General features: G+C 47.9%; 14 protein-coding genes and 1 non-coding gene across 15 annotated transcripts; 8 read left to right on the forward strand and 7 right to left on the reverse strand.

Moving 5' to 3' along the window:
* Positions 1-13: 13 nt before the first annotated feature.
* On the reverse strand, positions 14-1,941 carry GGI43DRAFT_12243 (major facilitator superfamily domain-containing protein). The gene is made up of 3 exons (XM_083199057.1): positions 1,431-1,941; positions 743-1,359; positions 14-665 (listed from the first exon to the last, which is right to left on the reverse strand). The coding sequence occupies exons 1-3, from the start codon at positions 1,717-1,719 to the stop codon at positions 108-110; spliced, it is 1,464 nt and encodes a 487-aa protein (XP_083066058.1). The 5' UTR covers positions 1,720-1,941; the 3' UTR covers positions 14-107.
* Positions 1,942-3,119: 1,178 nt separating this feature from the next.
* Positions 3,120-4,000, reverse strand: GGI43DRAFT_12251 (WD40 repeat domain-containing protein). Its single transcript, XM_083199060.1, has one exon. It carries the CDS (start codon positions 3,796-3,798, stop codon positions 3,268-3,270), a length of 531 nt encoding a protein of 176 aa, XP_083066059.1. The 5' UTR covers positions 3,799-4,000; the 3' UTR covers positions 3,120-3,267.
* On the reverse strand, positions 4,001-6,191 carry GGI43DRAFT_12250 (WD40 repeat domain-containing protein). Its single transcript, XM_083199059.1, has 2 exons — positions 5,352-6,191; positions 4,001-5,259 (listed from the first exon to the last, which is right to left on the reverse strand). Exons 1-2 carry the CDS (start codon positions 6,048-6,050, stop codon positions 4,204-4,206), a joined length of 1,755 nt encoding a protein of 584 aa, XP_083066060.1. The 5' UTR covers positions 6,051-6,191; the 3' UTR covers positions 4,001-4,203.
* On the forward strand, positions 6,192-8,787 carry GGI43DRAFT_12267 (uncharacterized protein). The gene has a single exon (XM_083199064.1). It carries the CDS (start codon positions 6,333-6,335, stop codon positions 8,172-8,174), a length of 1,842 nt encoding a protein of 613 aa, XP_083066061.1. The 5' UTR covers positions 6,192-6,332; the 3' UTR covers positions 8,175-8,787.
* Positions 7,983-9,048, forward strand: GGI43DRAFT_12261 (uncharacterized protein). Its single transcript, XM_083199063.1, has 2 exons — positions 7,983-8,891; positions 8,958-9,048. The coding sequence occupies exon 1, from the start codon at positions 8,196-8,198 to the stop codon at positions 8,628-8,630; it is 435 nt and encodes a 144-aa protein (XP_083066062.1). The 5' UTR covers positions 7,983-8,195; the 3' UTR covers positions 8,631-8,891; positions 8,958-9,048.
* GGI43DRAFT_12256 (GNAT family N-acetyltransferase) lies at positions 8,755-10,218 on the forward strand. The gene is made up of 2 exons (XM_083199061.1): positions 8,755-8,891; positions 8,958-10,218. The coding sequence occupies exon 2, from the start codon at positions 9,401-9,403 to the stop codon at positions 10,070-10,072; it is 672 nt and encodes a 223-aa protein (XP_083066063.1). The 5' UTR covers positions 8,755-8,891; positions 8,958-9,400; the 3' UTR covers positions 10,073-10,218.
* On the forward strand, positions 10,176-10,247 carry GGI43DRAFT_t5. Its single transcript has one exon. It is a non-coding gene; the product is annotated as a tRNA-Thr (tRNA).
* A 603-nt stretch (positions 10,248-10,850) lies between these two features.
* GGI43DRAFT_12290 (DNA-directed RNA polymerase core subunit RPC19) lies at positions 10,851-11,869 on the forward strand. The gene is made up of 4 exons (XM_083199067.1): positions 10,851-11,212; positions 11,271-11,362; positions 11,415-11,491; positions 11,549-11,869. Exons 1-4 carry the CDS (start codon positions 11,042-11,044, stop codon positions 11,671-11,673), a joined length of 465 nt encoding a protein of 154 aa, XP_083066064.1. The 5' UTR covers positions 10,851-11,041; the 3' UTR covers positions 11,674-11,869.
* GGI43DRAFT_378447 (NADH dehydrogenase [ubiquinone] 1 alpha subcomplex subunit 6) lies at positions 11,856-12,527 on the reverse strand (the record flags this gene model as incomplete). The annotated part of the gene is made up of 4 exons (XM_083202699.1): positions 11,856-11,867; positions 11,927-12,034; positions 12,112-12,425; positions 12,485-12,527. The coding sequence occupies 4 exons, from the start codon at positions 12,525-12,527 to the stop codon at positions 11,856-11,858; spliced, it is 477 nt and encodes a 158-aa protein (XP_083066065.1).
* Positions 12,528-12,587: 60 nt separating this feature from the next.
* On the forward strand, positions 12,588-13,617 carry GGI43DRAFT_390227 (U2 snRNP complex subunit BUD31). The gene has a single exon (XM_083204295.1). It carries the CDS (start codon positions 12,842-12,844, stop codon positions 13,175-13,177), a length of 336 nt encoding a protein of 111 aa, XP_083066066.1. The 5' UTR covers positions 12,588-12,841; the 3' UTR covers positions 13,178-13,617.
* A 2-nt stretch (positions 13,618-13,619) lies between these two features.
* Positions 13,620-15,045, reverse strand: GGI43DRAFT_427131 (uncharacterized protein; the record flags this gene model as incomplete). Its single annotated transcript, XM_083208772.1, has 2 exons — positions 14,125-15,045; positions 13,620-14,063 (listed from the first exon to the last, which is right to left on the reverse strand). Exons 1-2 carry the CDS (start codon positions 14,476-14,478, stop codon positions 13,620-13,622), a joined length of 798 nt encoding a protein of 265 aa, XP_083066067.1. The 5' UTR covers positions 14,479-15,045.
* Positions 15,046-15,821: 776 nt separating this feature from the next.
* GGI43DRAFT_12402 (EST1 family protein) lies at positions 15,822-19,081 on the forward strand. The gene is made up of 4 exons (XM_083199078.1): positions 15,822-16,006; positions 16,123-16,236; positions 16,299-17,170; positions 17,224-19,081. The coding sequence occupies exons 1-4, from the start codon at positions 15,966-15,968 to the stop codon at positions 18,891-18,893; spliced, it is 2,697 nt and encodes an 898-aa protein (XP_083066068.1). The 5' UTR covers positions 15,822-15,965; the 3' UTR covers positions 18,894-19,081.
* Positions 19,082-19,459: 378 nt separating this feature from the next.
* On the reverse strand, positions 19,460-20,881 carry GGI43DRAFT_378451 (adenosine kinase; the record flags this gene model as incomplete). Its single annotated transcript, XM_083202700.1, has 4 exons — positions 19,460-19,499; positions 19,659-20,154; positions 20,244-20,702; positions 20,833-20,881. 4 exons carry the CDS (start codon positions 20,879-20,881, stop codon positions 19,460-19,462), a joined length of 1,044 nt encoding a protein of 347 aa, XP_083066069.1.
* Positions 20,882-21,701: 820 nt separating this feature from the next.
* GGI43DRAFT_390238 (60S ribosomal protein uL2) lies at positions 21,702-23,263 on the reverse strand. Its single transcript, XM_083204296.1, has 5 exons — positions 23,117-23,263; positions 22,933-23,040; positions 22,457-22,840; positions 22,262-22,359; positions 21,702-22,208 (listed from the first exon to the last, which is right to left on the reverse strand). The coding sequence occupies exons 1-5, from the start codon at positions 23,163-23,165 to the stop codon at positions 22,083-22,085; spliced, it is 765 nt and encodes a 254-aa protein (XP_083066070.1). The 5' UTR covers positions 23,166-23,263; the 3' UTR covers positions 21,702-22,082.
* A 1,093-nt stretch (positions 23,264-24,356) lies between these two features.
* On the forward strand, positions 24,357-27,026 carry GGI43DRAFT_378453 (uncharacterized protein; the record flags this gene model as incomplete). Its single annotated transcript, XM_083202701.1, has 7 exons — positions 24,357-24,479; positions 24,544-24,690; positions 24,826-25,158; positions 25,298-25,467; positions 25,547-25,676; positions 25,759-26,130; positions 26,190-27,026. 7 exons carry the CDS (start codon positions 24,357-24,359, stop codon positions 27,024-27,026), a joined length of 2,112 nt encoding a protein of 703 aa, XP_083066071.1.
* Between the last annotated feature and the right edge of the window lie 114 nt (positions 27,027-27,140).

A 27,140-nucleotide genomic window follows, 5' to 3' on the forward strand; every position in this document is an offset into this window, starting at 1 on the left:
AGCAAGTTGCTGCGCGTGTCGGCTATTATATGTCTATTATATGTCTATTATATCTATCATTATATCTTATCATAATCTAGAGAATTTAATTATAATGTACCCTCACATCATACTCTGGTCGTCCAAATTGAACTCCCTTCTATTCGACGGCATTTGGCCCCTTTGGCCGCAATGTAGAATGCTGATCCTATCAGCATCGATACGCCAGCAAATATCTCGGCGCCAAAGTAGGCCCCATGAGCCGCAGATATGATTTGGCCTGCAATTGGCGGTCCCGTCAACGCGGCAAAACTCATGACTGTGAACATCATTCCCAATCGTACACCCGCCTTCTGAAGGTCGACGGTTAGACTGCTCAGTCCCGCAGGAACCAGACTCTGAACGCCACCAGCGAAGGTGCCGTAGAAAACAACCCATACATAGAGCCCAGCGACATTCTTTACGGCCATCCAGCACAGCATGCCAATGCCAGAAAGAGCGGCAAAAGGAATAAGGACGGTAATAGGTCCAAATCGATCGGCTATGAAGTTGGGTCCTAAACGCCCGGTAATACCAACGCTGTTTATCACCAATAACAGATTCAGACCGTCTGTATAGCTGAGTCCGATTTTTTCGCGGCCAAAGGAAGCGATGTAGTAGTAGGCGAAATAAAGAGCGAGGAAACACTATATCAGATAATGGCTGTTAGTACATGTCTATTACGCATTATAAGCGAAATGGAAGTCATTGGGGATCAACTTACGAAGAAGCTGCCGCACACATAAAGTGAATATTCCGCATCCTTGAACGCCGAAATCTCAAACAGCGGGCCAGACTTTCGAGGTGGGACACGCGGTTTCAACGCAAGGAGCGCTGCCCCCAGTGTCACAAGCTGGACGAATCCAATAACCCTAATAGTCCAGCCGAATCCGATCTGTGGCAGCAACTGGCGAGCGATGCTTGGAAACACCAAGCCACCGACACCCGTGCCGCTCGACATGATTCCAATCGCGAGCGCCCGCCGCTTGCTAAAGTAGGTCGAAACGACGGCCAAGCTGGGGCAGAATAGGCAGCCATTGCCCAATCCCATGCAGACGCCTTGGGACAGGAAGATCTGCCAGTACTGTGTCCCCACGGAGGTGGTGAAGATGCCTACCATCTGCAGGATAAACCCCAGTACGGCCAATTGCCGAAAGTAGCCTGCGTCTGAGATACGGCCGGCTAAAACGCCGATGAAGAAGAGTAAGAAGATTTGGATTGAACCAATCCAAGAGATGTCGGATGGTGAACGATCTAGCATTTCAGTGTAAAAGGTCTGAAAAACGCCGAATGAGCTGATGTAGCCCCATGTATTGAGAACAATCAGGTGGCCGGCAATGGCTGTACAGCTGGATTAGTCTCAACGGGCCATATCGAGGGTTATTTGAATAAAAAGATGGTTGAAAACTCACCCTGTGCCCAAGCTCGCTTCCCGCCATCAGGAGGCGGCCCCGGATCCGAGGTTATGTTTACAGGTCTGAAGACATTGGAGACGTTGGATAAAACCTGGGAAAGCGACGGCTCCCGTCTGTCTGCCTCATGAGAACTGGACCTCTCGCTATTAACCAATCCTAGCTCAGACACATCGAGGAGATTCTCTTTCGGTTCCAATTGCGGCGTGTTGCGCTCGAAGTCGGCGGGGTCGTCATGCGCAAGGATGTTACTGGGAGGCAACTGAGGAGACGGAGAAGACTTCTCCATTGAATCCACGGGTTATCAAGGACACTTTCAAGAGAGAGTCGACTTTTGAAATGTCAAAAGCAGCGAAAGAGAAAAAAAAATTAACCGATAGGAAGATAGTCTTCTTCGCAAGTACTAGTGGAAGAACTATATACATGGTCTAGCATTCCGCAAACACTCCGATGAATCATTTAGCATAGATGGATACGGGCGCGGGTACCTCGAATTGGCTTAAGCTTCTCCATGTTATCAGTCATGAAAACTTCTAGAGGGTCGAGTTTGACTTGTGCCCGCGCCCTCTGCGATAGATCGGAGTGGCTCTCGATCCACACCAGCCCGGTTTTGCCAACAATAGGGCGCGGTTGCTGCAGCCGATGGTAGCCCCGAAGTAGCCATATTGGGCATCCGGGAATAACAAGGCGCAAGTTTTGCCGTCGTGCTCTTCGCTACAGAAATCTTCAGTAGTATCGGAGGATATGCAGGCTTCGTAATCGATTCATTTCAACGCCTTACCTTTGACAATTGTAGTTGGTCATTGTTCAATTACCAAGCTTGCCACTGGGCTTTTTTGTTTCAGAATGCTGTGTATATCTTCGGACCCTCGGCCGTTGCAAGTCGTTATCGGATCTCGCGAAGTCTAATTAGCATCTTTCTTTGCCTACTCCACTATACTCCGTACATTTCGGCATTTCATATCTACTGGAAGTCGTTTCACAAATGAATACCGGGCTCATGGCGTGACCTGAATCTCGATGCTGCTTTCGAATGTTAATTTTGCGTTGGGTAATTGGCTGATGGATCCTGACTACTAGTGTAAACGGTTGTTGTTGTACTTGGGCTCGATTAAGCATTTCTCTAATTAACCGTTCAACCGTTCAGCTTTGCCTTTACGCGCTTGATCATATACTCGGGTATCCAACTAGCACTAATGGATGGGATTTTCTCGAACAAACCAAATTCCTACAACGTCGTATTTGGAAAGTCTTCCTCGAACTGGCCGGAACGATTATCTAACCAAGCATAGATTTAATCAATTTATAAAAAAAAATTAAAAAAAATTAAAAAAAAAAAAAAAAAAAAAAAAAAAAAAAAAAAAAAAAAAATTAAAAAATTAAAAAATTAAAAAATAAATAAGAAAGGTTCTATTCTCATTCAGCTTGCAAGAGCGGTTGGATTGCTCTTTAGGTACGACATTCCATATCAATCTCGGCTCAAAGGAGTAAAAGCGGTTCGGATAGTTGCATGCAAATCTTCAACACTCGGCAAAGGTTAAAGTCTTATCCACATAAGAGGTGGGACTGGAAAACTTATCTGGGTCAGAAATAAATATAAGATGATGGAATTATGTATTCATATATTACGCAATCCATAATTATATGTAGTCAAATGTATTAGCCAGGAGCTTTTAATATGTTCAATACCTAACCACGCTATATTCATACAGTGACTTCAACGAAGCAAAATTAAGTCCTAATTTCCTCCTAGTAGCAGGCTTAGCATTGTAGCTAAGCGAAACCTCTTCATCGGGCCGTTCTACCGTAAATGAAGAACAGCAAACAAAACACCAATCTAATTCCGATTAACATGCATCGGAATTCGTGCAAAGTCAACCTCTATAAAGGTTACTTTACCGGAGTAATGTCCCAAGACTATTGTATTGCCATACACTGCTAAATGAGGCCACCTGCGGCCTATAGGGAGCCAGAGACTTTCTTTTCCATTCAGAATTACCCACTCTCTATGAACAACTGCATGGTTGGGCTCGGGGCGTAGTTTGGATGAGATAGATGTAGATTTCAATTCGAACAATTCGTAGGCGGTCGCAAGGTATCTGCCATCGGGCGAGAAGGTTATAGACTCGACGTCATCAGCCTGCCCCTCAAGCATCTGCTGGTAGCTTCGCGTTTCTATATCCCAGAGCAGGATAGTATGATTAACTAATGCCAAAGCCAGAGTCTTGCCATCAGGTGAGAAGGCGATACATCTCACATCGTCACTATAGCCAAGTGCCTGCTGGCAGCTCCGTGTAGCTATATCCCATAGATGAACAGTCTTGTTACATGCTGAAGCTAGCGTCCTGCTATCAGGCGAGAAGGCCATAGATGTCACAAATAAAATAGTCTATTTATTTCGAAGGATTGCTGGTGGTTATTTGTAATATCCCAAAGCTGAATCTTTGCATGTGATGATGAGGCTAACATCTCGCTGTTAGGCGAGAAGATTATAGGTCCGCCTATGCCGCACGAACCATACCCTTTGAGTGTTTGCTGATGGTTTCCTGTGGTTATATCCCAGAGACAGATAACTCCATCGCATGATGCTGAGGCTAGTATCTTGCCATCGGGCGAGAAGGCTACATACATAACCCAACTGTCATGCCCTTCAATAGTCTGTTGGCGGCTCCCCGTAATATCCCAGAGCTGGATCGTCTTGTCATATGAAGCTGTGGCTAGTGTCTCGCCATTAGGCGAGAAAGCCAAAGAACTGACACGGTCGCTGTGTCTCTCAAGAATTATGCTGGGGCTCCCTTGTGATATCCCAGATCATGATTTCGTCACCTGTTGCTAAAGCTAGCGTCTTTTTATCAGGAGAGAAGGCTATAGACTGGGATACCGTGCCATAGGGTTTGACGAACTTCTGGTGGCTCCATGTAACAGTATTCCAGACCTGAATATATTCCTCGCCGGCTGATGCCAGCGTCTCACCGTTATGTGAGAAAGCCATGGAGTGAGACCCCTCGCTCGATTCTGTAAGCATCTGCTGACGCCTCCCTGTAGTTACATCCCATAGCCAGATCGATCGATCAGATAACCCCAGGGCTAGTGTTTTACCATTAGGCGACAATGCCATAGATTCAATAGATCTATCATTTTGATCGAGTATCTGGCGATTTCCCGTGGCTAAATCCAAAAGCCTAGCCTCACCAAATGAAACTAAGACTAACGTTCGACCATCGGGCACAAAATCTATAAATTGAGCTGTCGCACCGTGTTCCTTAATTGTCTGCTGGAGGGTTCCTGTAGCTATATTCCAGAACTGGATGATTTGATTGTCTAACGCTGAGACTAGTGTCTTGCCATCAGGGGCAAAGGCCACGGAGTTGATCCCGCTGCTACACACGTTAAAGATCTGCTGGCTCTCCGTAGTCATATCCCAGAGCCAGATAGTTGCATCCTCTGATATCAAGGCCAGTTTCTTGCCGTCAGGCGAAAAGACCACAAATTCAACCCAGAGGCCTTCCCCCCCAAGCGTTCGTTGATGGCTCCATGTAGCTACATCCCAAAGCCGGACAGTGTTATCTTCTGATACTGAGGCTAAGATCGTACCATCGGGCGAGAAAGTGACAGACAAAACAGAGGCTTCGTGTGCCTCGATCGTCCGGAGATGTGCATCCCAGTGAGCTTTAATCCCTGTCACCTTTTGGATGAACGGTAGCCTATGCTTCCACTGCGTCGTTTTGATCTCACTTGCCGTCGGGGTGAATATCAGTGCAGAGGCGTATATCTGTAGCGGAGTTTGACCTATGATTAATCCGTAGCTCTGAATAAACCTATCAATATCCTCTAGAAACTGAGCAAGCTGATAGCTCACACTCGAGTTCTATGGATACTTAGCAGCCATCGACAGGAAAACAAATAGAGGCATAAGCTTACCTGAGCGATAAGTAGAAGTTTTCTGATCGACTGCGCTCCTTCAAAGAGCTTTCCCAGAAGGGATAAACATTCAAGCCAGTGTAAGAGGCTCTCTCTCAGAAATGTAAGAACTTCTCCCTTATCTGTCAGCGTTTTCTTTCCTTCAAAGCTTTCGCGTATTCCAGCGATGAAGTGGTCGGCCCAAAACACGCATGAATATCGTATTGAAGCCAGAGGGTCCGGCTGGGGGGTTACTATATCCTTTGATTCGGTGTCGTAATCGAGGCCATACATGTTTTGTTTTAAAACCATTGACATTGCCTTAACTGACTGTTTGCCAATATTTACATGTCCTTGGGCAATCCCTGACGGCTCAAGCCAACGCTTGAAGTTCTTGTCCAGATACTCCTTAGCAGATTGATGAATAAGGTGAACTATTTCCTCCCTGACTACCAGAAATGAGCTGCACAACTCAATAGCCGTTTCTGTGAACTCGCGTGACGGGCTATCAGACAGAGCGGCTAGCTCAGAGACAGAAATTGGACGGAAGGCAAGAGCGGCGCAAACCAGAACGTTCTTACAATGCTGGGGCTCTAATTCCTCCACTTTCTCAATCCTAGCCATCATATGGCCGTACAGATCTGACAAGCCCGAAGGTATGTCTTTGATGCGCTTAACCGCATAATATCCGTTATGTTTTTTGAGATCTTGGAACGTCATAGACAAAGAAGTGATATGTAACCGTCCCAGCTTTCACCTCCCGATCTCCAGTTTTGGTTGCTTCCTCCTCGAAACCGATAATCTTTTGAAACGTCAATTTCAGCTTCAGCGATTTGGATGTGGACACGGCCTCCCCCAATTTGTCAAATGCGTGACTATTAGATGCTAGCACTGCTGTGGTCTCTGGTGTTCGCGTGATGGTCACCAGCATTCGGAGACCAAGAGCTGGAATTCCTATATAGAAAGAATCAAGATCTTCCTGGCTCCAACGGCGGTTTCGCAATGACGATCCTACAGCCTTTCATCGACGAGGACTTTGCTGTCGTAGAGAAAACCATCGACAAACAGGGGAAATCCGAAAGCGACTACGTCACGTTGCATCCACTCATCCCGCTCCTCTTACGAGACGAGAGTCGCAAGATCGATGATGCATACAGCAGGGCACGCGAAACAGCGCACGACGTGATGCCCAAGCTCTTTCGCTACCGTATCAAGAAGTGGCCGAAGCGTGCCGCGTACTGGAAAAAGGAGTGGAACAGCCCACGCGAGATGCTACGATGGGAGTTTTTCGACTTTCTGGGCGCGACGTATCGGGCCTTCGACATGCGGTCAAGCATTCTCACTATCACCGTCCTAGTAGACTTGGCGCATATCACCAACAAGGGCCTGTTCTGGGATGCTGGACGACGACCGCTCATGGCGAGCTTTTGGCGAACGGCCACCGATAGCATGCACCAAGATGCGCAAGACATCAACGAAGCGCCTCACCGGCCAGGCTTTGTGCCCCTTACCGACTCGTTGCAGCGACTGATGGGCGGTACGAGAGGTAGTCGCGGCGGGTTCAGCGTACGATTGCTGGCCGAGATGCAGGCCAAGTTCTTGCGCTTGCAACACGCGCTGTCGGCTGAGCTAGCGGAGATGGCCTTTTGCCTGGCGTTGGACGACTACAATACGCGGCAGGATGAAGAGGCCGCGCGCAAGTGGTTCAGGCGGCTGAAGGAGACGTACCGCCATCGCACCAAGGTCCCTGGAGCAGACGATCAAATACGACTCATGTTTGATGACATGCTGAAGATCATGGAGGCTTCCTACGCCGCATCGAGTCCGACCCAGAACTTCAGCGGCGAGCAGATGGCAGCCAAGGCGGATGCTCGCAAGACTGTCTGCAAGAATCTGGCACGAACAGGGTTCGATATCAGCGGATACGACGCTGGGGCATGGAAGGCAGCAGCGCTAAGGAGCAGGGACGGCGACAGTGACGACGATGACAATGACGGCAGTCATGGCATGTTGGGTTTGGGAAACTCTCCCCTGGGACGGGATGAAGGTGTCTTTGTGGCGATACTCCTACCTCAGCAGCAAATGGAAGCACGGCCATCCAACATTGCGGAGGCAAGACGGCTTCTCTACAAGGCTTTCAGTAACGATCTCGAGGTTGGTGAGAGCCCTGCCAACGCCGCCTACATCCACCGAGCTCTCTCCGAGATAGTCGAAGAGAAAGCAGCGAGACTAGCACCGGGACAAGCGACGGAGACCGTCAAAAACGAAGAAAATCAACGGGACTACTGGCGCCGAGCATTGTACCACTGGGAACAAGCTTTACAAGTGGAAAGCGATGCTGGCTTTGAGAAGTCAGACAACCAAGTTCAAAAAGAGACGGAGAGAACAATGATGCTAAAGAGAGAGGTAGCTGGTCTTGGCAATGCGTTGGAAGCTGATTCTCAGACTCCTTCTGACCCTTCTTCTTCAAAACGCGATAGCAAAAGGTCATGGAACCCCTGGAAGTCCTGGATGGCCTCAAGAGCAGAGAAAAAGGCACAAAAAGCCGTCCTAGTAACCCAAGCTACGGCCGAAGTAGAAGATGAGCTTGAGATTGCTCAGGCCACGCAGGACGCCAAGCGGGCTACACGCAAAGGCAAGGTCGCCGAGTACAAGGCTGGCGAGAAGAAACGTGGTGTGAAGTTTTGGACCAAGGTTGGTAAGCGTGCTAATACCGAAGAGAGTCCTAAAGCCGATGCCGAACCCAACATGATGCAGCTCAGGATGATGGCTCTCGGGTCTCTGGAGAGGCGGAGGGCCAGGCCCGAGCCCGAGCCGGGGCCAGTAGAGCCCAAACCAAGCTGAACCCGCCGGCCGCGACAAGAGATGAGCGAAGAGGAACTGGCTAATGCGAAAGAAAGTTTTTCTCTCATCTCGAGGGATGGTGATCATATCACTCCAAAGGACATGGCGGCTCTCTATCGATCCATAGACCAACCAAGGAGCGACCAAGAGATTCAGGAGATAATTGAAGAAGTGGACACGACCGGCAGAGGCGTCGTGGACTTTGAAGATTTCCTAAGCATGGAAAAACCAGATCAGCTGACGGTCACTGACCAGGAGCTGCGAGAAGCCTTTGAAGTATTCGACACGAACAAAGATGGATTCATCTCCCCAGAGGAACTACGCAATCAGATGCAGTTGCTTGGCGAGAATATAACAGATGATGAAATCGATGAGATGATACGAGAAGCCGACTTGGACGGCGATGGAAAGGTTGACTACCAGGAATTTGTCCAGATGATGCGCCGGGGAAGCTGAACGATAGTATGTGTAGACTGAGTACCACCCAGATCGTAGAGTACGTTATGTAAATATGATGGGAAAATAGGTGGCATGTCAGACATCGGACATGTCCAGCGACCTTACCGGCATTCCTTTATAAAGCTTTACTCCATGGTTCCGTTCATAAACGAGCCCCCAGAGTGGTATTAAAAAGATCAGCTCCCCAGAGTCGCAATAAAAGCCAGCGCGTGTACAAGCATAACCAACACGCCCAGTGTATTTCAGTGGTCCGGAGAGGTATATTCGTTTCAAAACAGAGATTAAAAAAGAGAGAATTTATAATGCTAAAATATTAAGTGGCAGTCAAGATCAATTAGAGCGTCCCTTACGATCTCCAGGATGAACGCGGTCTGCTGTTTTAGGAAGACTGAAGTCAATGGATTGGAGGCACCCTTATGGGTTGCGTTAGAACGAATTAAACCGCTTCTTTTAAAGCAGCTTTTACTCGTTTGGAACACTCAACTTTAGTGACACCACAAAGGAGGGTGAGGCATTTCTTTCGGAAAGGTCCTCTGTACAGTTAGCACCAACTGTAATAGTCGGGTGGAAATTGGCCCGTTTCTCGTGTCTATTTTGGTGATCATGGAACAAGAAGGTCTGAGTCATTATAATAGGGCTCGTTCCGAACATAACTGCGCATAAAAGCGCAGACGGAGGCGCGTATAAAAATTACAGGTCTTCCAGAACGAAGGTCCAGAAGTGCTATCATCAGCAGATCTAAAGCTTCTGCAAGCGAGGAAGCAATCATGGCATCCTTACCAAATTCCAAGCCAGATCGGGTTTCGGTGAAGACGACCTTGCCTATCCGTCCAACACCACTAAACTCTAGCCGCCAGCCAGTCACCACGGATCGCTTGATTATTCGGTCTATTGTTCCCGAGGACCTTCAGAGTTTGCATGTGTTGCGCACGCAGCCGGAAGTTATGGCAAATAACCCTCAGGGGAGAATCGACAAAGATCTAGAGGAGACGCAGCGAAGGCTTGACCTATTCCTTCCCCCAAAGGATGAGGAAACGTTCAATTTTGCTATCTGTCTCAAGGAAACGGGCGAGATGATCGGTACCGGCGGCTGCTACAGATTCACCTCCATGTTTGGCTGGCCGATAATTGGCTACATGATTCGTAAAGAATTCTGGAATCAGGGAATTGTAACTGAGTTTCTCCAGGCATGGTTGGACATGTGGCGCAATCTACCGCGAGAAGATGCGGAGATTGAGGTTGATGCGCGAACTCTCCTTGATGGAGATGGACCGGTGCTGGAGCAGATTGTCACATGGGCAGTTGCAGACAACTTTGGTAGTCAGAGAGTTCTCGAGAAGTCTGGGTTCGAGAACTTCCTGACGTGGACGGAACCCGATCTGAGAAACCCAAAGATTAACGTGGACCTGAAAGCGTTCAGATACCTTTTCACTGGGTAAACACATGTATCTATCCGTGGTAAAATAGAGCCGTTCAAAACGGAGGTGGAAATGAGGAATTTATAATGGTAAAATATCGAGTGACCGTCAACTAAAATAGAGCGCCCCTATAGCTCAGTGGTAGAGCGTTGCACTTGTAATGCAAAGGTCCATAGTTCAATCCTGTGTGGGGGCACTTCTTTTTTTAAGTACCCCTTGGGGGGGTTTCTTTTTTTTCCTATTTTTTACTCTCTCCAAATCAGAATTATCTTACGTCATAAGGAATAAAAAGGTATAGGTTATGATGTAGTGATGAGAGATTGGGGTGCCATGGAGATAGCTTTGAGGCTCACTAGACGATGGGGTATTATACTTTTTCCAGGCAAAATAAATCCAGTTCTAGTCAAGCATGATAGCACTAATAAAAAGAAAAGAGCGCGCTCATTACTAGTTAATAGAAAAGTTGCTGCAGCTATTCTATTTATCGAGCATGGATCCTATTAAAAAGGACAAAAGAATACCATGATTGCTAGAGTGCCAATCGGAAATGGGATTTCTCATGCCACACCAAAATGGAATTTAATTTTACTTTTACACTGCGAACATATCCCTAAAATTCTTTCTTAAGTATAGAGGACATTTATTTCCAAGAGACCAAGTTTCTCAAGGCCAGAGGTGATGCCATGAGCGGGCTTCATTGAAGAAGCACCGGAACGGAGATGCGTGCTTCCGACAGCTTAGCTCTTCTGGACTACCGATCCGCTTCCGTAATCAATCTGCACAGGGAGCAAAGCCGCCCCACTATCGGCGCGCTCTCATCAATTTTTTGTTTGAGAGACCAGAGGCGAAAAAAAAAGTTTACAGTAAAAGGCGGCGACGTTTTTCAACATTTTCTCTGCTATTATACTTTGACGCAGGAAGGCTGTATTTCCGCATCACGGGTTTATTTGAGAAAAACTATTTGGAATCTTAAAATCACAAAAATAAACGATGCCTGGACGAACAAAGGCGCAGGACGATGCTTCGTCTCACGATGCTGATATGCAAGACGTCCCACCTTCTGCCCAGGAAGAGATTAGCCAGGATGCCGAAATGAGAGAAGACGCCGAGGCTGAGGAGGAGGAGGAAGAGGAAGAAATTGAGGCACAGAGAGTGCGAATTGTACGGCAAGAATCTGGCATGATTGAGAGAGTGTTCAGTTCACTAATTGAGATAACAGCTTCCCGGCTCAACGGACACTGCAGCTTCGTTTGAATTCACAGATGAGGGTCACACACTGGGCAATGCCCTGAGATATATCATCATGAAAAAGTACGATTCCTTCCCTGGCACCACTGAGGTCATTGAAACTAATCTTCCATAGCCCCGACGTGGAATTCTGCGCCTACTCAATTCCTCATCCATCTGAACCCAAGATGAACATCAGAATACAGACATATGGTAAACTCTCTTCTATTGGTTCATAATGTTAATACCTGCTGACCCTCTTGTTCATAGATGGAACGGCTGTGAATGCCCTGAAGAAGGGCCTGAGTGATCTGCAGGATGTATGCGACGTAGTTGCTGAGAAGTTCTGGTCAGAAAGACAGAGCTTCAACGCAGAGCAGGGCATTGAGCGATGAACGACTGGAATAGTAGAGGAGAAAAGAGAGCAGTTAATGAAGACCGGGCTGCTGTTCAGAGTGGTGTATAGAACGGACATTTGTATATGGACATTATGCGAATTCAAGGCGTTATATGGCAGGTTTTGACATAGGATCTTTACAGAGATATATTTACAAAAACAAAATTTCTTGCATTGTTTCTAATTTCGGCCCTATTCATCTTCATTAGCCAATATTCTTTATCCCGCACAGCACCCCCTTGTAAACTCACCTCCAAGAAACCAGACATGAAGCTAGATGGGAGCCTCTTGTCTCCTCTAAAGTTGTCGTTGAAATAAGACAGGATGTGAGTCTGCTGCTTCCAGAAGTTCATTGTTTCCTACATTCCGCCAGCTATTAGCAAGTCGTTCCCTTTGCCTTGTCTTGGCTCCTTTTATTCGCGGACAGCATTCGTACCTGGTATTCAGCGTGGGATTTGAAGAGGAGCACATCGACGACAGAAAGGTCCTTTGCGTGTCGGTTTCGTTCAAACTCTTCTCGTATCCGTGTTCGGAGAACAGAGATGGGTAGAGGGACATTGTACATCGTCTGGATTTCAGGTGCCTGCATTCTCTCCATTAGTTCCCATTCTGCAGTATAGCAATATTCCTCCAGAAGGATAATTTTCAATTCTTCGTCGATAGATGAGCTTGAGGGAGGATTTCGTGGGACGTACGCCTCGGATCCATTCGCGGTAGGAAGAAAGGACTCGACGTTTCGCATCCGACCAGCTGGCGGCTAATTGAACCGGTTAGCTTCAGGAGAGTATGGAATTAGCTGTAAGACTCACATTGCGCCGTCTTCTTGGCGAATTGAGTCGGCGTAATGGCCATGGCGGGCAATCTATGCTTCTCAGCGCAATCAATATAATGCCGTGACGTTGAGTTGATACCAATAAAGCATGCCCGCCTTGGAGCATCAAATGTTCACGTGATTCGGCGCCAACTCGCTGGTTGCGCCACACGATATTTGCCCCTCGCCTGTGGCTTAGCTCAGCCTTCTCGACGCGCTTCTGGAACTTCACTACTAAGCTCGCTCCTGGAACTTTACCTAAGCTTGCTCTTGATCTTGCATCAAATTCTGGAGGCTGCATCTTGTTTTTATTCCTGCACAAAGCGTTTAACTCTGCCTATTCAGTCACATCACAATGCCGGCCATCAGACACTCCTCAAAACGAAAGCCGCCGCCAGAGGGCTTCAGCGACATCGAAGATGACCTCTTGATCTTTGCGAACAAGATGAAGGATGCGCAGAACAAGCCTCCACCTCCCGGCCCAAAACACATGGCGCAGTGGGAAATCTTCCAGATTGCGCATCAGAGAAGCCGCTACGTATACGACCTTTACTATGAAAAGGAGGCCATCAGCAAGCAACTTTACGAATGGCTACTTAAAAATGGGTACGCTGATGCGATGCTCATCGCCAAGTGGAAGAAGCAAGGTTACGAGAAGGTGAGTAGTCGCTTAGCATTCTGCCTCGTTTGATATTTTATTGCAATATACTGACAAGTAATTAGCTCTGTTGTTTGCGCTGCGTTCAAACCAAGGAAACCAACTTCAACAGCACTTGCATCTGCCGAGTACCGAGAGCTCAGCTGAAAGAAGATAGCGATATGCAGTGCGTCAGCTGCGGCTGCAGAGGATGTGCATCTAGCGACTAATGGGGGACTATTGCTCCCGAATTCCAAAAATTCTGATTCAAACATAGAGATATGAGCCGGAGAATGGTCAAAGGCGTTAGGGCGTCGGGCGTCAAATTACGATTGAAATGCTCCGATAAAGGACAAAAAAGAGAGAAAAGATAGATTGGGTATTATGTTGAGACCGAAAGAGGTACATATCCTTTATTTTGGCTGAACACCAGATTCCATAATGTCATGCTGATTATTTTTCACAATCTCCAGTTCGCTTCATTTGATTCCCTATTTTACCTCCTTGAGAATCCTGCTCGGCCTCGGCCGAATCGAACGCTAGTTGGCACAAATTGTAATGCTGACATGGCTCCAGTAAGATCTGCCATATCAGTATCTGCTTTCTCCGGCTTCACCTTACCCTTATCCGCCGTAGTGGAAGGCTGTGATGGCTCAGAGGGCCCTGAAGACCCTGATGGCTGTGATTTGTTATCGAGATGTGACGTCTCATTTTCCAAAGTATTCGCGCGGCGCCTTAGCTCCTTCGCCTGTGGTTGAGAACCAGCCGATGATCTGCGCCTACGGCCAGTTTCGATTAGAAGAGAACGCTTCCCATCGATTCCATCCTTTGTGACGGCGAAGAAGAAATTCTTCGGGTACATGTGCTTGTCTATTAGATGAAGCCGCCTCTTCTGGGGAGTCATGCACTTGCGCTTGCATCCTTCAACAAAACAAGAATACTGGGCTATGTTAGAGAATATTTTTCAGGGCATTGCTTTAGAAGCATTGCATTTAGCTTACTGTGTGCTCCCCCTTCTCTCTGGCGACCCTCGCCAGGGGGTCATGACACTCTTCAATGTGCACATTGAGAAGATGATCTGTTGGAAAATTCTTGCGGCATTCAATGCATCTGTTTGTGTGAAAGTTGTGGTAATGGGTTTCGTAATCGTCGTATAACCGGAACCCCACTGGCTCTTTGTGAGGAGGTAGTGAGCATCTCATGACGAATTCGGCTTCCTCGTCTTCAGCGGCCGAATCAAGGCCAGCGATTTTCGAGACGGGTCGTAGATCCACGTCAGCGTCTGCGAGATGAGGAGAGTCTCCCTCTTGAGGGTCGAGTTCTAAATGCTCTTCCAGCTCTCGTGAGCGCTTCATCTTTAATTAATATATGGTGAGCTATATGGGGTAAAATATTACTTTGATTCCCACCAAGTCCAACGATATTATGAGTGAAGCAAGACGGGAGAACGGGTAAATGCAGATACAGCGGGACGTGGATGTTGGGGAATACTAAGTAACTGAGAACAACTAGGCTGAAAAACAAATATCCAATAAAGCAGTCAAATACATGCAAAAGGGTCGACACAAGGTGTTTGGATGAGGAGATGATGTTGCAAGTTGGGAAATGCCTGCCCAACTACCTAGATGCGGTGTTTGGAGTGGACTTTGCCCCACACCTTACAACGCTTGTGCAGGTCGTTAGCGCTGCTGGGTCTAGAGCGAGATCGAAGTGTAGGGCAAAATTGCTTCTATCGCCGCTTACAGCACTGTAAAATCCTCTTTTCGGCGACTCGATACTTGCGCTGCAACTAATCCTAGCTGCAGATCAACGGAAACCAACGGGGTTGCACAATAAAACTGGGTAGCATGCTTGGTTGAAGAGATTTAAGTTGAACATTGCCTAGGTAACAGTTGCAAATATATCTCCAGGTTAGCATCAAGCACATCTAGGTAAAGCATAACATGAAATGGGAATTGCGCCCAGCGTTTATCTGAGAGTTTCCTTTGTAATTCGCTTCAAATATATGTCTTGTATTTCAGTTACCTTGGTAACCACAAGTGTGGCGCCTTTTACTTCAAAGGATGCTCCAGAAAAAAAAAATTATATGAAGAGTTTGTTATAGTATTGTGAAAATCGTTAGCATACAGAACAAAAGTCAACATAAGGCATACACATGTACATATTTGTACAAGTTCTTTTCTACTCTTTAGTATCGAGACTTAAAAAACGAAAAGAAAGAAAAGAGAAAAGAGAAAAAAGGGTGTTTCCATGGCAATTTCGCGTATATTCTTTTTTTTTTTTTTTTTTTTTTTTTTTTTTTTTTTTAAATAAATATCTTTGATCAATATTCTTCTGTTGGATGCTTGTGCCTGGGAGAGTGTTCTTCAATAAGGTGTGGCTGCGTTATTGCCCAGCTAAAAAAAGAACAGCCGAAGAATTCCCACCACAATCAGCGCAGTTAACCTTGAGGGGCTCAGAAGCCACTCACTTAGTTATCGCCATTCTCTCATTTTAGAAAAAAATAAAAAGTTTCGTCGCAATACGCCGCCACCGAGCAAACCTACGGCATAGGTAAACAAACAATAATTACCCTCGAGCTAGAAGATTTTTGGTCTATATATTTCCGCCGTCACCAATGTTTTCTCTCCCAGCTGCTTGCCCGATTCCCACCCACCGAGTTCGGTACCAGCTCCCCCAATCCGACGTGATTCCGAGTTATGGACTGTCTGGATCTTTGCGATTTGGATTCTCGAGAGCATGAAACGATTGCGTAGCTGAAAGCCTACTATACCCGACATCATCACGCCATTAGCCAACACCACATCTACCGATCTTCGGGCAACACGAGCCCGTCAATAACATGGCGTCTTCCAATGCCCCTCCAGCGAGCAATGCGTGGCGGTAGGTTTACCCAAGGCCTCGATATTTTATGCGATGCCTATCTTGCGTCTATTGATTCATGGCGCAATATATTGCGTTCTCGCGGGCTGAGGACAAGACTGATATTTGTGATGCAGTGACGCCCAGAGGTTACGCAAGTATCTAGCACGAGACATCGGGAAGCTCCAGCCAGGAAATGGTTCTGGAATCGACATTTCCAAATTCGAAGCAGTTGATAGCCTTTTGGAAAAGTATGCGACCCTGATTTTCAAAGTTGTATGAGAATTTAGCTAATGCGCTCGCCCTTTTCTAGGTTCCGCCTCGCTTGTGTATCCACCATCTTTCTCGATTTTGATTACGCCATCTCCCAAAAGACGGAGGAATACTTATGGCTCATTCATACCTCGATTAATGCCGAATATCGACGCATCTTGGGCCGGCTCAAGCAATCTTCCCATGCAGTCGAGAAGCGAAAGGTGGAGAAGATGTACAACAACTTCCTGCGCATCGCCCATAAGTTTTACAAAGGATACATCCAGCGCCTATCCGCGTACTATGATATTCCAGAGCTTAAACGAATCGCGCAAGGCATCGAACTTGATCAATTGGTCGTCGAAGATACGATTAGTCCGGTCTCGGAAGATTTGCAGCGCAAAGTCCTATACTCTTGCCACCTTACCCTGGTCCACCTGGGAGACTTGACACGATATCGAGTTCAAGCTCGCCATAAGAACTCTGGCTATGAAGGGGCCTTGCTATACTACGGACTGGCTCACCATCTTCAACCTCAATCAGGCTTCGCTTTCCACCAAATGGGAATTATCAATCTCGAACAAGGGAATCACCTGGACGTGGTCTATCACTTTTATCGCGCCCTGGCTGTGAAAGGCCCTCATCCCAATGCTCAGACCAACTTGGAAGCCGAGTTTAAAACGGTTCTAGCCCCTAATGGATCCAAGTCTAGACATAATGTCACTGCACCACAGGATCATTTCACCATGTGGTTTGTGAAGCTACACGCCTATTTCTATAAAGGAGAGGTGTTTCGTCCTCAGGAAGAGTTGGAGGGCGAAGTGATGCACCGACTCGAGATGGCTTGCCGGAACCCTGCCTCTTCTAACGTTCTCCTGAAGATGGCACAGGTTAATATGCTCGCACACTGCATAGCCTCTGCTCAATATAAAGGTATGTGATAACGTGTGCCAAATTGGTACTACTTGCTAACCAATCTTGAACAGAAAACCAGACGGAAACCTCCATGCGCTTTTATCAATACACGCTTCGCTTTAACGCCAAATTTATCTATACGTTTTGCAAAGCCTTCGAGTCTGAGCTTAAAGAGGCTCTTTCTAACGCTGAGGGCCTCGATCACCAATTGGATACTTCCGAAGACGCGCCAGCAAAGACTTCTGTCATTGAAGCCCTTCTTCCAGTTTTGAGGGTGTATGGTATGTGGCTCGCAGCCCGCCGTACCGAGATATCCAACGTCGCAGATGCTTTTGGGGCAATCATTCCAGAGATGATTCAAAACATGTCGAGAATCCTCACTATACTCTGCGCGGAATATTACAGCCTGGAAAATTTGAAATCTTGCCCATATTTGCTTCCGGAAGACATCCATATCCTAGGATTTCAGCCACTCAACGAGGAAGATCTTCCCGAACATTGCAGAGTCTACTGCGACGAGGATGGGAACAGCAAACCTTACCCCCACGCCCTCGAAGAAGGCTGCGGTTCGCCATCGAGTGAAAGAATAGGAAGAATCCTCGATATCCTCCGCTGCGCGTATTTCCTGGCCAACGACAGCGCATATCCTATGGCCTACAGAATTGAGGGAACTGCCTTGATTTTTGACTATCAGCCAGTTACCGAGAAGGCACAAAAGCCACAAAAGCCACAAGCTCAACAGAACAAGGAAGAGGATACGACTCAGGTTGTCAGTGTTTTGAGGCCCGCTGATAAAGAAGAGTCAATTCAAACCAAGATCATCTCCCAAGAGCAGGCGATACCTGAGCTGGAAGCAATTGAAGTGGCGAAGCCTCCAGTATCAAGCCGGCAGGAGGCAAGTCGACTTTTGCTGGATGAAGACGATGACATTTATGAAGACTCCGAGGCTATGAATCGAGGGGCTGAGACGGTTCTCGACATGGTGGCTCCTTTCTTGAGACCAATAACGCCTGTCGAGGAGTCTTCATATGGAATGCATACGTCCACTGCAAAAGATGTATTTGGCTCACTCAACACCGAAGCAAGCCCTACAGAATCCATCGCGTCGGGAAAATTTGCGCCTCTTCCTTGGGCTTGGTTCGGTACACCAAATCCACATGGAGCCCGTGATCCGGCACTACCCGTGAGCCAAAATGCTCAGAACGGTCGCCGAAGCACAACACACTCCCCCAATGCGTCTGTCGCGGCAAGCCATCTCCTTGAGGACCCCTTTACTACTCCTGGCCGCGATATGCCCGATAATCTTCCGCGCAACATCACAAACGGAGTCAGCAGCCCACCAAACACATCTTCTCGGAGATTACATCGGGAACAGTTGCTCCAAGCCTTTAGCAATGGTTCAAGCACCCCACGCACGTCATCCTTTCGCCACTGGTCGCACAACTCCAACGCCTCGAGACCACCGGCCGCCATGGTGACAATGCAAGAATCGAATCATTACCCGGCATGGGCAAACTCGTCGAGTATTTCTACGTTCTCTCACCCAAGCAACCTCTACCATGGCACCCCAGCGAATGGTTTACAGTACAACATGCAGTTTGCTGTGGACCCAAGCCACGTCTTTCAAGAAGCTCTTATAAGAGAGACTAATCAAACAATCAATAATCATTTTCAAATCGATAAGACAACATCGAATTATAACAACGCCGTCATGAGATCGGCATACCAAGGATCGAGCTAGATGAAGGATATACAATCTTGGGACGAATAATGTATTGCAATGCTTGTTGAAGTCTTTTCATGGCGATTGAGATATTGCGATTTAAATTATGTGATGACGATTAGGAATGTCAGGGGCCCTTGTGTGGCAGCGCATAATCGCACATATTCTACAGCGACATTCTAGCAAATGCTATTTTTTTTTTCTTTTTCATTTGAGGATGGATGATTCTGGCAATGTTTGAGGTTCTGGGAGCAATGTTAAGAGAATAGCCTAGACAGGCAAATGAAATTGCTATTCAATCCGAAAAACGAGACTATTGTGATGTGCAGCAAAATCTGGTCTATCATTTATCATGAAATAGATTGAAAGAATCGAAAAAAAATCAAAGACAAGAATGGTCATGTATCGTGGAGGATGCCGACCTGGTATGCAAAGGGAGCCCACTGCTTCGGGACTCTCTACCTTGTTGATGCAAAACGCCGTTGTTGAAACCTATGCCCTCCGTTTTAATCCCTCAACGCCAATTCCTTTCCATCCCAACCGCGGGAATGGATCGATAAGAGCAATGTGCTATATAAGGCAATCTAAGAGGATGCCGAGTAAGCCTGCTTGGGGAAGGGGTAACTGAAAGGAATGAGTTAGCACAAGAGAGTTTATATGGATGAGTGGATAGATGGATGAATGAGTGAACGAATGACGAAATGAATTTTTTTTCTTGCGGCGTAATTGTGAAGTGCATGAGAACATGCATGAAGGAGAACAAGTAGGAGAAAGAGAACTTACGAGGGACCAAGCTCCTGAATGCTGAGCTTAGCCAGCCACTGGCCCTTGTCGACGGACTGCTCAAGAGTCTCGCCCTCGACAATACCGGCCAGCAGACCACCAGCAAAGGCGTCACCAGCACCGTTGGTGTCGTTGATGAGAGCAGGGTCGATGGCGCGGACGGAGATCACCTTGATCTCATCCTCGCCCTGGACAGCGACCAGAGTAGGCTCGGTGCCCTGGGTGACGATGGCAACACGCTTCCTCTGGGTGTTCTTCTTGGGAAGGTTGGCCAAAACCTTGACGACATCCTTGGGCTCCTTGGAAGGAAGGTCGTGGGCAACAGCGTAGGCCTCGGCCTCAGCCTCGTTACCGATGATGAAGTCCCAGTAAGGAGCGCTGGCGTCGACGACTTCCTTGAAGAACTGGGGGATGAAGGGAGCAGAGAGAGACACGGCGAAGATCTTGTTCTTGGCGGCGGCCTCCTCAGCAAGGGCCATGATGGCAGGAGGGCAGACTGCGAAGCATTTGCGTTAGTACATGTGTTGTAATGTAATGGATAGATGGAATTCAGGCTTGGGTGAGCGTTTCTTTTCTCATACTTACCGGTGAAGTGGTAGCCTCCAATGTAGTAGACATCAGCGTTCTCAACGAGAGCCCAGTTCTCGGGCTTCTTCAGGTGGTCCAGGTCGTAGTGGTTGGCAGCGCCGAGGTCAGTGCAGAGACTGCGGTTGTGGCCGGTGATGACAACACCGCATCGGCCAGTGGGCTGGGTCTCGTCCACACGGTACTCGACACGCAGACCAGCGGTCTTGACGGCATCGTGCAGGGTGGCAGCGTACTTGTCGTTGCCGACACCGCCGAAGTAGACGACGCTGTTGGGGGGCAGGATGTACTGGGCACCACGGGCGGTGTTCTGGGCAGCACCACCGGCGATGAGCTTGGCGTCGAAGTTGTTGAGGAGGTCCTCGTAGAGGCCGAGGTGCTCCTTCTCGGCGAGGATGGCGTCGTTGGCCTTGAGGTTGTACTTCTTCAGAAGAGCCTCGTCACCGACAGCCTGGATGTCTGTGATTGCGATAGCGTCAGCAACAAGTTGCTTACTTGGGCACAAATAAGGCAAGAGTAAGATTTGCTTCCAGCTGCTTTATTTTTTGGGATGAGGGGTCTTTCAGCGAGTAGCTGTTTCAATACGTACCGAGGAGAGGGTTCTCCAGGCAGACGAGGCGGAAATCCTTGGGGGCCATTTTGATTGAGGTATGAGAGCAAGAAATCTACAGAATTCTCTTTACTAGGTAAGGTAGAGAGATTGATATGGGATTGAGGAGAAGATGGGAATTGCTCTGGAGGGACTTCTCGCAAGTGCATGTGGTAATTTAGCGGGTCGTGGTTTTTTTTCTGGGGCCTGTGCTTATTTTGGAGGGGTGAGGACAGCCCCTGTCTTTTTAGGATGAGGTAGAGCTGCTTGCTGGGGTGTACAAGCTGGTGTCAATATGGTAAATAAAAGATGGAATTTTTGTCAATTGGCTGTTGAATTAAACAAATCTGTAATTTTTGAAGAAGCCCTAATTATTGCTGCAATTTCCAATATCTCATAGACAGAGAAACAAAAAATAAATAAAAAATTGAATTAAAATTCGCTTTAGGCTTAGGCTAGAACAATGCCTGCCAGCTTACTGTAGGGATCTTCCGTGGGTGCGGAGGTCGGCGACTTTCTGGACTTTTTTACTTGCTTCGTAGTCTTACTTCCATTGGAGGATTTATTGCGTCAGATAATTGACAAGGTATTGGCGAGGAGGAAGATTCCTTTGACTGCGTAGAATCATTCCATGTCCCAATTGAGTTTGGTCGAGTTTATCTTTGATCCTTTCTGTGTCCCGTCTCTCGTTTCTGTTCCAGCTGTTTGATAGCTATTCTCCAATAGGCAAAAGAATACAAATGCAGTTACGTATCTACATCTAGATAAATGTCCCGATCCCGAAGAACTGGTTGGAAAAGTGCCATTTCAGCGGGAATGGGGTTGTCATATGGGGTTCGGGGACATGGATTAAGCGAACTCTATGAAGCTGGCAGATAGAAATAGTTTACTCAAGACAACAGCATAGTAATTAAACCCATCAAGTGTTATGCCGTATTTCAGGCCAGCTCTCTTCTTAATTCAGCCAATATTTTTTTATACCGAGTCAAGAAAGAGCCACATGTGGGAATTAATGTTAATTACAATGGATATCTAACTTTTTTTTATTATGTATCCTCACTGTATGCGCCGGCTCATTCACATCGGAAGATTGCAAGGGAATCTGGCTCGTAGTTTGTTTTTGTTTTGCAACGAAATGTCATAATAGTACTTGCCAGAGGAGCCGTGTCAAGTTTCGTTCCTGAGCAGTACCATCCATAGTAAGAAAGCCACTGAACACCATCCCAATGAGACCATGAATTTTAGCCACCTTACTCCTTTGTCTTCTGAGTACCACGGAGCAGACCTGTCCTTCTGGCAGCAATAAGACCGGCCTTCTGTCCCTGGACGGCGTACCGTGAAATGGTAGAGGCCTTACCAATGTGCTGGTGGTTACCCTGTTATGGGGGTCAGCGTCTGCGTTATTCTCTCTCAAGCTGGGAAAACTTACACCACCGTGAGGGTGGTCCACGGGGTTCATGGCAACACCACGAGTCTTGGGCCAGCTGTTACGCTTGACAGCGAACTTGTGCTTGGCACGAGAAGCCTCTGTTCAAATTGTTAGCATCTAGTCCTCATATTCTCCATAATAATTTTTTTTCCCCATTTCCTCCAAAAAACAGGACCAGTATAGGGATTAACGTACTCAACAGAGGCTTGTCGGTACGGCCACCACCGGCAACGATACCGATCATACCACGGGATCGGGAGTGGACGACCTTCTTGGCACCGGAGGGCAGCTTGATACGGGTCTTGCCCTCATCGGGGTTGTGGCCAACAATGGTGATGTAGCCACCAGAGTTACGGCCCAGAGTACCACGGTCACCAATCTTCTCCTCGACGTTGGAGACAACGGTACCCTCAGGCATCTCACCAACGGGCAGGACGTTGCCGACGGTAAGAGCAGCACGCTTTCCGGCGTAGATGAACTGGCCAGTGTACATGCCCTCGTTGGCGATGAAGGTCTCGGTAACCTGCTTATACTTGTAAGGGTGACGGAATTGCACCTTAGCAAGAGGAGCACCACGACCTATATGCAAAGAATTCCCCTCGTTAGCCCTCAGTTCCCTTCGTGAATTCGATCTCTAATCGGATTTTTTCGATGCTCGTTCGGAGACTAACCAGGGTCGTGGATGATGTCCTTCACGATACCGCGGACATAGCCGTGACGTTCGGCGTAATCGAGGTTGCGGAACTTGGCAGGGGCCTTGTTCAGGCGGGTGTTGGCCGCTGTTTTCGAAATTGTTAGAAATCTCGCGAGACGCATTGAAGTAATTCGATGTATATCGACGCGGCGACTACTCACTGAAGATAGAGCCACGGCCCTTTCTCTGGTTGCGAATAACTCTACCCATGGTGACTCGACGTCGCTGGCTGCGATGTTTCGGGTAGCTGTGAACGGGATTGATGTCAGTGCTAAACCGCCAGCAGGGCAAGAGGTTCAAACTTTACCTGGCTCCGGCCTTGGTGTTTTGACAAAGAGGCGCTCGCTTGCGACTTCTGATAATTTTTGTGTGCGGGACCGCTCCCGCAGATGAGGAGCCCTGACCACGTGACCGAAAATTTCCGCCGCTCGCATTGGTCCACTCGGAAGTACCTTGTACCTTTGTATCTTCACTCTCCTAGCGCCATAAGGGACTGGACCCCGACAAACCCCACATCCTTTACTCCGTATTTCTCCCATGAGCGAAGACCTCAGTGACGTGTTGCGAGATTGAGCGTCTTCAAGACTTGAGACGCGTGGCAGAAAGTGCTACGGAAGCAGCGTGTTGCTAAGCATATGTCACTGCATGCACTCGATGTGAAATCTATTCTCTTGCTAACCTTGTGTTTTCTGTTCTGTCTTAATATCTCTGTTCCCGCCAGATGAAAGGGCTCGACATGTGACGCACGCCTATCTATCTACCTCTTATCAACGAAGCACTACTCTCATCGATTTGCGCGCTTGCTTGGGATCTTTCACTGAAAATACCTTCAGTTGCTGAGCCGTACCCGGTCTAGCAGTAGATGTGATATTCTACATTGTGGATAGCTGCTATCCTATCTTTCAGGCTACTGGGACAGTCTAACCAAGTGGTTTAGACCCTGCGCAACGATTGAATTATATCACTAACAACCAGACTTATGCTCCTTTTTTTCGAGATGGACGTTGCCATATTTTCACCTACGTGAAAGATGGCTGACCACTTCACTAAGCTGCTGTGGTGTCTCTGACACACGGCCAGTGGGGTCGGGTCGCAGGTTGAACCATAATCTCTAGGAGTACGACTCCATGCGTGGCGATCATCGCTATCGCCTTTAGTTGGGAGCCATGTCAGAATTCGACAAAACTTGTACCAGTAAGCTCCCTTGTTCCATGATGAAAAGAAATATATCAATCTTCCACCTTTTTGACCTTTCCAATCTTGAAAATCAAGGACTGACGATGCATATAGGGCTGGCATAAATTGCCTCATGCATGATTTAGCCGGGTTGGTGCACACCTCAGAAATATTATTTGTGTAGCTCTGGGTTGCTTTGCTGGCTCTGGATACATCGGTGTTGCCATGGCTAAGCCTATTGCGAGATTGTCCAAAAATGCATGTGGTGCAGCGCTGGTTTGGATGCGGGGGAAACTCCTAAAATCCAAGACTGATGGAAATCTTGGATCACCAAGCCATGAATTTGTGGTATGAACGACATTTTGCTGGATTTGAACATTGGTGACCAGGTTAATCAGGCAGCCTGGCCTAGGTTGGCCAAAGCTCTGCCTACTTTGGCATTGCCGATGTTCTGCGAAGAACCAGAATGAGACGGGATCTGGGGCTTCAGGCCTCGCAATGGCATGCGCGGGCAATGATTGTGCCGAAATACGGCCTGGGTGTAAAGACAGATGAACAAGTTAGACATCCAAGACGGGAGACTGGGTTCTAGGCGTCTTCTAATTGCATGATTAAGGCTTCCTTGCTTGACTACGTGACTGGCGACTACCACTTGATAACCCCCCTTGGCCTATCAGAATTGATATGTAGCTAGTGCATCCACATCTCTTCAACAGACGACGTGCCTCATCCACCTCCCTCCTTCACACACTCGGCACTTCCATCGCCAAAAGCCAACTCCAGCGCCATGGCTGCCGCAGACGACGATTCCTCTGATCTTTCTTCCTTATCGTCATTATCCCCCATTCCCTCGGATGATGAGTTGGACGACCTTAGCGATGACGCGCCGACCGGATCTAAGTCGGGAATTCTGAAGTTCTTCCCCAAATTATCAGAGAAGCCGCCAAAAGAGCCTTCGCCGCCGCCGCGCAAACGGTCGCCCTCGCCACCTCACGAATATGTTCTCGCGGACAATCCAGACATTGCAGTACGTAATGACTTGTCGCAAACGCCTTTTCCTGTCCCCCAATGCACACTGGTTTTGCCTGGCATCGGATCGCGTTTAAAGCTCTTGGCGACGCGAAATTTCGCGTGCAGACGTCATCGGACTCTACTAACAGCCGCAGTTTCTGGTAATGTTTAGGAGCCGCTTCAACGACGCATTCCCAAAATCGCTTTCGCATTTCGGACCGCAAGAATTAGAACGAGATGTTGTCGAACCCATACCCGGCGATCGAGCAGAACACTTTTTGTGCGCCGTCCTCGGACTCCTCCTGAACCGGAAACAAGATATCAAGTATGGTTTATCTTACCTCTTCCGACATTGCGCGAATCGCTGAACTAATTGATTTTTCTTTTCCCCTTTCTCTGCATAGAGCAGGACATTATGGCAGAGCATTGGAAGATGCCATTGCGTCTCACAAAAACCAATGGCCGTCCTCATGGAACGATAAAAACCCGCTGTCCGGCGGGGGCACCTTTAGCTCTCTGAGCCCAACCGAAAGAGTGAGTGCTCTCTTTATATGCCGATGAAAGGGGCGAGAGCCCTTGGAAGCAAAAACAAGATTGGCTGACCCTACTTCCGTAGTTAAATCTGCTGCGCACCCTCGTCCTTTGGGCCATGTCCTCGTCCGATACCCTCAAGACCTTGATCAACCAATCCTACAAGCAAAACCGCCACGAAGACGACATTAACCAACCGAGAGCAGTTCAGCCATGGGGCTCCGACGGAGATAAGCGTCGTTACTTTTTGGTTGAGGGGCAAGACGACACTGCCTTCCGCGTATATCGCGAGAGCAACCCTGCTGGCGCCAACCGAACTTGGTGGAGCGTTGCTGGAACCATAGAAGAGCTCAAGGCGCTCGCAGAGAAGCTGGAAACGAAAGATGGAGGACCTAAAGCCAAGAAGCTCAGCCAGAAGATTCTTCAAGCTGTCCCGCGATTCGAAGCCGGAGACGAGGTAGCACTCCCTTGCCGATTCTACTCCTTTTTATAAAGCTTGAACTAAATAAACTACAGAAACGGAAACGACGGGAATACCGACAGATGCGCAAAGAACAGTTCAAGCGCCCAGAGCCTGGATTTTCATTATACGAGGGCCGCACTCGTGGCAAGCGCATGAAGTATACATATTCCGACGATGAAGACATATTCTCAGATTCGACTGGTTATCGACGCTCAGCTCGCAATACCGGAACACATACGCCAGCAGAAACCGGACCTGTCACTACATCAAGCGGTCGAACTATACGAGCTCCTCCTCGGCTTAACGTGACTACGGGAGAAGACCTTGCTACTGGTGTTCAAGACCTCGAAGTTGCTGAAGAGACTGGAAGGCCGCGTAGATCAGCAGCGGCAAATCATGGAAATAATGACGCCATGGATACAGACGAGGAGAGCGAGGCTGAGTTTGGTGATGATGAAGATGATGTCGATGCTCAGATTCCTGAAGAATCAGAAGACGAGGATGAATTCAAAGACGAGGCGATGGACGAGGAAGACTTGGAAATGCAATCCCAAACGTTGGTGGTGAAGCTCTCGGTAACCCCACCTAAACTTAAAGGAGTTCTCGCTCCAAGCGAATTGCTTCCAGCCTCAAATGAAAGCGATGTGAAGGATGTGACGGCCGGTCCGCCAGATACGCCTACCCCAAACCAACAAGTGTTTGAAAGAGAAGTCTTGGTTCCAACACCCGGCCCAAAGACGACTGAGAGGCATGTTACCCCGGAGGCTGTTGATCGACAGGCTTTGGGACAACCACCTATCTCATCGACCTCATTGGCATTCCGAGGTAGCCCTGAAAAACAACCGGCGCAACTGGTATCCGGAACTGTTAATATCGGCAGCCAGGAATAAGAGACGCCAGCTTGCCTTGAATGGCTATTAATGTTTCTCAACGGAGTTACGGTCTATTAAGCGACGGATGGTCCGAGAAGTTTATTAGTGTACAATCGGTTGAATCTATGGATT

Source organism: Trichoderma evansii, assembly GCF_050947405.1.
Source record: "Trichoderma evansii strain SZMC 28006 chromosome Unknown GGI43scaffold_1, whole genome shotgun sequence".
Taxonomy (NCBI): Eukaryota; Fungi; Ascomycota; class Sordariomycetes; order Hypocreales; family Hypocreaceae; genus Trichoderma; species Trichoderma evansii.

Coding starts and splice junctions, on each gene's coding strand:
- GGI43DRAFT_12267 (XM_083199064.1), top strand. CDS start 6,333: ATGACGATCCTACAGCCTTTCATCGACGAGGACTTTGCTGTCGTAGAG.
- GGI43DRAFT_12243 (XM_083199057.1), bottom strand. CDS start 1,719: ATGGAGAAGTCTTCTCCGTCTCCTCAGTTGCCTCCCAGTAACATCCTT. Junction 1,360..1,430: donor GAAGCGAGCTTGGGCACAGG/GTGAGTTTTCAA, acceptor CCAGCTGTACAG/CCATTGCCGGCCACCTGATT. Junction 666..742: donor ATGTGTGCGGCAGCTTCTTC/GTAAGTTGATCC, acceptor TATCTGATATAG/TGTTTCCTCGCTCTTTATTT.
- GGI43DRAFT_12402 (XM_083199078.1), top strand. CDS start 15,966: ATGGCGTCTTCCAATGCCCCTCCAGCGAGCAATGCGTGGCG. Junction 16,007..16,122: donor CCAGCGAGCAATGCGTGGCG/GTAGGTTTACCC, acceptor TTTGTGATGCAG/TGACGCCCAGAGGTTACGCA. Junction 16,237..16,298: donor GTTGATAGCCTTTTGGAAAA/GTATGCGACCCT, acceptor GCCCTTTTCTAG/GTTCCGCCTCGCTTGTGTAT.
- GGI43DRAFT_12256 (XM_083199061.1), top strand. CDS start 9,401: ATGGCATCCTTACCAAATTCCAAGCCAGATCGGGTTTCGGTGAAGACG.
- GGI43DRAFT_390227 (XM_083204295.1), top strand. CDS start 12,842: ATGCCGGCCATCAGACACTCCTCAAAACGAAAGCCGCCGCCAGAGGGC.
- GGI43DRAFT_12251 (XM_083199060.1), bottom strand. CDS start 3,798: ATGGCCTTCTCGCCTGATAGCAGGACGCTAGCTTCAGCATGTAACAAG.
- GGI43DRAFT_12250 (XM_083199059.1), bottom strand. CDS start 6,050: ATGACGTTCCAAGATCTCAAAAAACATAACGGATATTATGCGGTTAAG. Junction 5,260..5,351: donor AACTTCTACTTATCGCTCAG/GTAAGCTTATGC, acceptor CAGTTTCTAGAG/GATATTGATAGGTTTATTCA.
- GGI43DRAFT_12261 (XM_083199063.1), top strand. CDS start 8,196: ATGAGCGAAGAGGAACTGGCTAATGCGAAAGAAAGTTTTTCTCTCATC.
- GGI43DRAFT_390238 (XM_083204296.1), bottom strand. CDS start 23,165: ATGGGTAGAGTTATTCGCAACCAGAGAAAGGGCCGTGGCTCTATCTTC. Junction 23,041..23,116: donor GGGCCGTGGCTCTATCTTCA/GTGAGTAGTCGC, acceptor TTTCGAAAACAG/CGGCCAACACCCGCCTGAAC. Junction 22,209..22,261: donor TGGACCACCCTCACGGTGGT/GTAAGTTTTCCC, acceptor CCCCCATAACAG/GGTAACCACCAGCACATTGG.
- GGI43DRAFT_12290 (XM_083199067.1), top strand. CDS start 11,042: ATGCCTGGACGAACAAAGGCGCAGGACGATGCTTCGTCTCACGATGCT. Junction 11,363..11,414: donor AGATATATCATCATGAAAAA/GTACGATTCCTT, acceptor AATCTTCCATAG/CCCCGACGTGGAATTCTGCG. Junction 11,492..11,548: donor CATCAGAATACAGACATATG/GTAAACTCTCTT, acceptor TCTTGTTCATAG/ATGGAACGGCTGTGAATGCC.